Source organism: Heterodontus francisci, chromosome 21 (genome assembly GCF_036365525.1).
Source record: "Heterodontus francisci isolate sHetFra1 chromosome 21, sHetFra1.hap1, whole genome shotgun sequence".
In the NCBI taxonomy this organism is placed as follows: Eukaryota; Metazoa; Chordata; class Chondrichthyes; order Heterodontiformes; family Heterodontidae; genus Heterodontus; species Heterodontus francisci.
Window position 1 is genome coordinate 31,534,441 of NC_090391.1, and position 8,567 is coordinate 31,543,007.

An 8,567-nucleotide genomic window follows, 5' to 3' on the forward strand; every position below is an offset into this window, starting at 1 on the left:
CATTAGGGTAAAACAATTGAGCGTTGTTGCATTTACCATCTTTCAAGTGTTCTTCATCATTATGTTTCAGGAGGCCAAGAGAGATTTGACGCAACCGCTTCTGATCCGATGGCGGTCTTTTCAATCTGCAACCAATATTGCCACTTGCAAAAGTAACAGGATCGCACATGTTGGCACTTCAACTTAGAGTCATAGAGAGATACAGCAATGAAACAGGCCCTTCGGCCCACCGAGTCTGTGCCGACAACAACTACCCATTTATACTAATCCTACATTAACCCCACGTTCCCTATCACACCCCCAGCATTCTCCTATCACCACTAGGGATAATTTAACTATCAAGCTGCAGGCCTGCAGCTGTGGAAGGAAACCCACGTGGTCACAGTGAGAACTTGCAAACTCCGCACAGGCAGTACCCAGAACCAAACCCGAGTCGCTGGAGATGTGAGGTTGCGGTGCTAACTGCTGCACCACGGTGCCGCCCTTAACTATGCACTGCTCCCATATTCCCTACCACATCCACAACTTCCCTCAATATTCCTACCACCGACCTATACTAGGGGCAATTTACAATGGCCAATTTACCTATCAACCTGCAAGTCTTTTGGCTGTAGGAGGAAATTTGCTGATAATTGTGCCCTTTTTCCCAGACACAGGAAGCAGGGAAGCTCATCGTGAACAGTTACCAGAATTAGCAAAGGTATTCGGCGGTAGCATCAGCCTGAATAAAACAGAAGTGTTGTTCTAAACTCCACCCCGTGAAAATTATAATGTATCACTGATCAATACCGATGACGGAGGTCTTAACACTGTTGAGCAAGTTGACATATCTGGGCTGCGTTATTTCAAATGATGCCTCCATCAGCAAAGATATTGACAATCGCTTGGCCAAAGCCAAGATCTCTTTTGGTCGCCTCTCTAAACGTGTCTAGATAAATCATTCCTTGCACATTTCCATGGCAATCTATTTGTCCAGAACTGTTGTTATCACGAGCCTCCTTCGTACATGGCTCAGAATCTAGCATCCTGTACAGTAGACTTATTAAGCTAGTTGAAACATCCTTCAATGCTGCTGACGCTCCTTCATGAATATAAAACGGCAGGACTACACTCCAAATATTGAATTCCTTAGAAGAGGAAAGTTCCCCAATATTGAAAGCATTCTCCTACATTGACAGCTGCGCTAGACACGGCATGGAGGACATCAGAATGCCAAATGCATTTCTGTATGGAGAACTTTGCCTCGGGAAGCAGAATTGATGTGTTGCATGAAAACGGTTCAAAGACCGGCTAAAGAATCAACTCCCCTTGACTGACATTGAACAACAGAAGTGGGGGCAGTAGGCTGCTGACCAGAACAATTGGCGCTCAAAAATCAGGAATACTGCATGCATGTTTGAGTCCCTAAAACGCGAAGCTGAGGGAGAGAAGCGTTGAAAACGGAAGGATGCTGTTTCAGCACGGGCTCCCCAAGGTCAAGCATTCCTGTGCCCAAAATGCTCAAGAGCCTCCAGATCTAGAATTGGGCGGTTTTGCCACCAGCGAGCATTCCAGCAACCTTCGAGTGAAATCTTCCCTTGATGTTCGTCTGCGAAGAACGAGCCATCGTCAGCATTAGTTGCACCTACTCTTTCTCATATTATTCAAATAATTGAATAAGGTTGGTCAATTATGACCTTCCTTTCATAATATATAGTGACTACTCTTTATTATATTATATCTTTCTAGCTTTTTTATCTGTTACATGTTTGAATAAGGATTCAATTGTCGTTCCAACCACTGCAGTTATGTTAACTAATCTAATGTGTCATGTACTTGTTCTATCTTTTGTTTCAAATGTAGTACTCACATTAGTCGTCCGCCAGTCTTCTGGAACCAATGCCTATTCTGAAGATTATTCATGAGCAAGTGATCTTGCCACTGCTATTTCATCCCTACAGTTTTTTTTTAGAATGTATCTGGCAGGGAAGTATGTTGTGAAGTTGACATAAGGAGTTTGCAGACTGATATAGATAGGTTGAGTGTGTGGGAAAAAAACTGGCAGATGGAGGATAATGTGGGAAAATGTGAAGTTGTTCACTTTGGCAAGAATAATAATGATAAATAAACAAGGTATACTTAAACGAAGCACGACTGCAGAATTTCGAGGTGCAGAGGGATTTAGGTGTTCTCGTGCAGAAGTAACAAAAAGTTAGTATGCATGTATAGCAGGTAATAAAGAATGCTAATGAATGCTAACCGTTATTACGAGAGGAATTGAACATAAAAGTAAGGATGTTATGCTTCAGATATGCAGGGCATTGGTGAGACCACATCTTAAATACTCTGTGCAATCTTATTCTCCTTACTTAAGAAAGGATGTAAATGCGTTGGAGGCAGTTCAGAGGACGTTTATAGACTGATATGTGTTGTCTGACGAGGAAAGCTTGGACAGACTGGAGTTTAGATGAGTGAGGAGACTTGATTGAAATTTATAAGATCCTGACCGGTCTTGACAATGTGGATGTGGAGAGGATGTTTCCCCTGTGGGTGAGTCCAGTATAGGGGGCACGGTTTTTACATTAGGGGTCGCCCTTTTAGGACAGAAATGAGGAAATTTCTTTCTCTCAGAGGGTTGTGCGACTTTGGAACTCTCTGCCTCAGAAGGTGTGGAGGTCTGGTCATGGATATTTTTAAGGAGGAGGTAGATATATTCTTCTCTGGCAATGAAATCAACAGTTATCGGGGTAGAAGGGAGCGTGGAATTCGAAACACAAACAGATCAGCCATGGTATTATTGAATGGTGGAGCAGGCTCGAGGGGCAGAATGGCCTACTTCTGCTCCTAATTTTTATGTTCGCATGCTCGTAATTCATCTGAGCCAGGGAGTTTACCCTGTCTTTGATGACTTTACCAAATAACTTCTCCCTCTCTAGCTTAAATGTTTTCAACTTTATTTGTTGAATTTATTCACTCATATTTGAACGTTTAGCTCCTCCCATCAGAGATATTCCTTCCTTTTTCAGAGGCTGAATTCTCAACGACTGGTTCATTCTAACCCCACTACCCCATAATATGCGTGCCTACCTAAATTGTTGTGCTTGCAGGTGGCCTGCAGAAGTCCATTTGCACTTCTTCACTTCGATTTCACCGGATTGGCTGTTTTCTGATAGCTACTTTAATCCCACTAACTTCCTTAGCTACCTTGATTATAAATTCTCCCACTATGCTTCCTGGAATGACTCTGTTCCTTTCTCCCAGTTTCTTCATCACCGTTCCATCTGGCCCAATGTTGCTTTCTACCTTCCACACAACTGCTTCTGAAATGGCCTCAGCATTGCTCAGCCGAGGATTCCCCTCCACTGTGGCTAATATGACCCTCGATCGTGTCCAACCCATGATGTGCAATCAACACAAAGCTTTGACTTGTTTTTGTTTTCAAGGGGAGGAGCAAAGCTTTCTCAAATGCGTCAGCTTGCTTAACTCTTTTTGAAATTTTTCCTCAATGGGTGAAAAAAATCATTTTAAGCCTGTATTTCCAACCTTTTAGATATTTTTGTTTTCAGGATTGACAAGAACACAAATAACTAGTAACATTATCATATTTAAACGAAATTTTTTTGAATACAACCATCGACATGCCTACAACCAAATTCTTAACGTCAGCCTCTTAAACATCCTTTCAACAGACAATGTTTAATATTTCCTGATTTTTTAAAATTTCTAACTCCTGAACCTTTTTTTACCCCTCTTTTTCTACCAGCTGTTCTCACTCCTAGATTATTTGATCGCTATCCTTGACGGCCTTGTTGTGTTCCAAGGCACACAAATATATGTCATATGACAGAAGGTCCGAAATCTTCCTGACCTTCACTCGCTCTTGAATGAAACCAATCACGTACCCAAATATGGCACGTTCATTTTGACGGATGCTTTGTTTTGAGCCTCGGAATGAGGTATTTCTTAAACTGAGAGGCTAATGATCTCATTTTAATGCAACCAGTTACCATGGTTTGTAATGATCCTGCAAAACCTCCTACTGATATTGTTCGCCTGAAAACCCACACTAAGATCGCTTTTTATTAAGTAGTCCTGTTTGGTTTCATCCAATCTGGGTCGCCATTGAAGGTCTCGCACAGACAATTAATACAATCCTATGAGAGTAAATCAGTGAATGCATAAAAATACATGATTAATAATTCCAGAAAGTTCATTGACAGTAAATAATGTTTCGCAATTAAAGTATAATTATAATTTAGCTGGCGAATATGACCTGACAGCTCTAGCAGGTATGCTTGCTGATTGAGCTTGGCGGCAGAGTGATGCAATACTCACTCTTTCCGGTAGGTGGAGGACTTTGCATTATCTCCGATGTCATCCAATGTTTCTTTGCACTGAAACTTTAAATATTGCAGCTTTTAACCCCCCGATGGCCATCACACCACCTCAGAGTCAGGCTGTTGTTAATTTAATCATTTGCTTTCGCTGTTGTTAAGTGAATTTAATTAGTTCTTAATCATGCTTTGCTCTTACGGCCAATTGGGCTCCGTTCCTCAGGCAAAAAATAAAAACAAATACAATGGAGTAGTTTCATACTGAGTCTTAATCTCATCTTAAACAAGCTATCCATTCAGTAAAGACTAACTCTCGAGGTCCATGCAATACCTTTCCATGGGCTTCATCAGTGATCCCAGAAGATATCATTTTTTGAGCAAATTTAGCTGATGTTGAATTATACATTTAAAATGAAAATAAATTTATATTTAAATGAAAACCTGTACTTACTAATAATTATGTTTTCGTTAATTATAACTTGCTCAATATTCATTACTTTAGCAGTGATTTAATTAATACAGAATGCAAAATTGTCAAGTGTTAATATCAAGATTTTTGATCCGTTTCTGGGATGTGTGCGTCACTGGCTATGCCAACATTTATTGCCCATCCCTAATTGCTGTTGAACTGATTGACATAATGGACCATTTCAGAGAGCAATTAAGAGTCAACCACAGGGTCTGGAGTTATAGATTGGCCAAACCAGTTAAGGACAGCAGATTTCCTTCCGTAAAAGACAGCAGTGAACCAGATGGTTGTCTTTACAACAATCGGCATTAGACTAGTTTTTATGTGATTTCACATTTTACGATGTATCATAGTGGGATTGGGACTCACGTCCCCGAGAGAACTAGTTTAGTGACAGTACCAGCACGCCACTGCCTCGCCCATGCTAATGCATGTGCTACTAAATGCAGTACATAAATAATCAAGTCAAACGAAAATCTAACTACACAAATCTACGTACACCTGAGCTTCTGGTCACTTATGATTTCAATTCAATTTCCACATCCTACTCTGAGATCTCTAACCTTGATCTCCTGAAATCAATAAGGAATAGTGCTGCATTTTTCAATTAGTCATTATATTGTTGGTCGGACTAATGGTGGATGTCTGAAACAGCGTCACTGGGAGTGGAGGAGGGTGAGCTAGTGCTTGGGAGCTGGATGTCAGACCCCCAAGCCGGGGGAGGGGTCGCGTATCCGACATCATTTTCCGATTCCGGTTAGTGGAAGAAGTCAGGGGCAGTGTCTGATCCAAGACAGGATGTGGGAACGTAATTCCGAAAGCTTCCAAATCCCGGAGGGTGGTCTGGCCAGGGGAGAGCTGGTCTGAGCCTGGAAGGAGGCCCAATCCAGGGATAGGAGTCATATCTCAGGGGTGATGAGTCCGATCCTACAGAAGCTGGGACGCCAGTGTGAAGGAGTCCAATCCCGAGGGAGCAGTTCATACCAGTAGCAGGTAACTGTCCTGATTGCAGTCACAGTTTTAATGTTATGTCACTTGTGTTATAACAGTGAAAAGTGTAAAATGAATTAAATCAGAGGCATCCGGCCTCATAAAAACATTTAAGTTTCAACCCGCCCACTGGGAACGCTTGTTTGTCCCCTTTCCAGATTCTGCTGAACCCAGAAGTGAGCTCAAGAGAGATGAGTTGGGGTCCAGGTTGAGGTTTTTAATCCTTAACATGTAACCCACTCCCAATCCATCTAACTTTGATGCTAAAATCATAGGATAATAGAACGTGTAACGCACAGAAAGAGGGCACTTGGGCCATCGTGTCTATAGGGGTCGAAAAACGATCCGCCCATTCTAATCCCACCTTCCAGCATTTGGACCGTAGCCCTGCAGATTAGGGCGGTTCAGTTGCATATCCAGACTGCTTTTGAATGCGTTGAGGGTTTCTGCCTCAACTACGCTTTCAGTCAGTGTGTTTCAGATCATTACCACCCCTCTGGGTGAAATAGATTTTCCTCATCTCCCGTTAGCTTTTTTACCAATCACTTTAAATCTATGCCCCCTCCTCACTCACGAAGGTAAAAAGGCACGTCACCTCCGCTCTATCCAGGCCCCTCAAAATGTTGTACATTTCAGTCAGATCTCCCCTCAGCCTTCTCTGTTCCAAGGAGAACAACCCCAGTCTATCCAGTCTTTCCTCATAGCTTCATTTTTTCCAATCCTGTCAACATCCTGGCAAATCTCCTCTGTACCCTCTCTAGTACAAATCCTATCCTTACTGCCTGGGTCAGACATGGAGAATGTTTGGTCAGTAATTTCCAGTCTTCTGTTCCCTTTTCTGTCTTACAGTTAATTTACTGGCGATTGTGATCCTGTCCCGGGGAAAATGTGGCCTCTCCACCTGCACCACACGCTATCTGGTGGCCATGGCAACGGCGGATCTGTTGGTCATTCTCACTGAAGTCATACTATTCAGGATTGGTTATTATTATTTCCTGGGATCTTTCCTGCACATCACCCCTGTGTGTAGTCTTATCGGTGCCCTGATATGTGCAGCGACAGACTGTTCTGTGTGGTTCACTGTCACTTTCTCCTTTAATCGATTTGTGGCCATTTGTTGCCAGAAGCTGAAAACGAAATATTGCACAAAGAAAACTGCAGCTGTGATTCTAGCAACAGCCTGCATTCTGCTCTGTTTAAGAAATTCTCCCTTCTATTTTGCATATGAACCTAGAGAAATAATCGACAATGTGCCATGGGGCTGTTCTACAAAACTAAGCTATTTTACTGATCCCGGATGGGTGGGATTTGATTGGTTTGATGTAGTTTTAACACCATTGCTCCCATTTGCTTTAATTTTGTTGCTCAATGCTCTGACAGTCAGACACATTTTAGTGGTCAGCCGTGTCCGTAAGGAACTGAGGGGTCGGAACAAAGGAGAGAATCACAGTGACCCAGAAATGGAGAGCAGAAGGAAGTCTGTGATTTTACTCTTCACCATATCTGGCAGCTTCATACTTCTGTGGCTGGTAAATGTTATAGAATTCTTATATTATAACATTGCAGGGACAAATAACAATTATTACAATGATTCCCAGTATATCTTTCAACAAGTCGGATGGATGCTTCAGGTTTTAAGTTGCTGCACAAACACGTTTATTTATGGTGTGACACAGTCCAAGTTCAGAGAGCAGGTCAAGACCGTGGTGAAATATCCAGTCGCATTAATTATTCAATCAATGAATAAACAACACAATTGAGAGCAGCCAAAAGGCGGATCCTAGTGTTTCCAAACCATGAATATAATATTTGTCCCAGCCTTCAATCAACTGAATGATACCAGGAAACGTTGGGGATGTGTAAGTACCCCTAGTTTTGGGATCGGGGTCGGGGTGGTGGTGGGAGGAGTAAGGAGGCAGGAGGAATTTCTGAACACCCGCCGCAGGACAGATTGCGAAACTGCGGCCACAGTCTCGACTCTAACTCCACTGGTTCGATTTTGAGCACCTCACATCTGCTCAGAAGAAAAATGCTCTTGGAAAAGCCAAAATGCTGCACTTGCTGGATATCTTCTAGTGTGAGTTGATTATTTTTCTTTTGGAGACTCTTTAATGAGCTTATCTCCCTTCCATTCTTTCCACCTGTTACTGCTATCTCTCTCTCTCCCTGCACCAGCAGGTGATGGGCGGGAGATACACGTCTGGACGAGTGCAGCTGAGGGGCTCGGGCAGGGACATGGGACCCTGGGTGAGGCAGTGGACCCGGGCTCTGCACAGTAGCCGTAATCCCAGGACGCCTCAGCTTGGTGGCTGCTGGTCTGGAGTGGGCCATGTTTCTTCCTGGCTGGCCTGTCAGCTGATACTGTTAACCGTTTCCTCTCCTCATGTTCTGTGCCTCTGGTCTTGAAATTTGCATCATCACACCTCTGATAAAAAGAAATACGACCCTTAACCTGGTATTTACTTCACATGCACCATTCTAGTGCTAACCCCTTTCCCCACCCATATTCCTATAATTTCTTGCAGCCTCACAAATCGAATGGCCATCATTCCCACAACATCATTTTGGAATCACTCTAGCCAAGTTTCCACCCCTTCCACAGTACTTGAAACAGCCTTTATCGAAGTCATATATGACACCTTTTATGGCTGCGACGAAAGTGAAGTATCCTTCGCCATCCTTCTCGACCTGTCTGCAACTTTTCGCATTGCTGACCACACCATCATCATCCAACGCCTCTCCACAGACGTCCATCTGGTTGGGACTGCTCTCACCTGATTCCATTCTTATCTATC

General features: G+C 43.0%; 1 protein-coding gene across 1 annotated transcript; it reads left to right on the plus strand.

Moving 5' to 3' along the window:
• Positions 1-5,697: 5,697 nt before the first annotated feature.
• Positions 5,698-7,532, plus strand: LOC137381079 (probable G-protein coupled receptor 139). Its single transcript, XM_068053469.1, has 2 exons — positions 5,698-5,731; positions 6,622-7,532. The coding sequence occupies exons 1-2, from the start codon at positions 5,698-5,700 to the stop codon at positions 7,530-7,532; spliced, it is 945 nt and encodes a 314-aa protein (XP_067909570.1).
• The last annotated feature ends 1,035 nt before the right edge of the window (positions 7,533-8,567 follow it).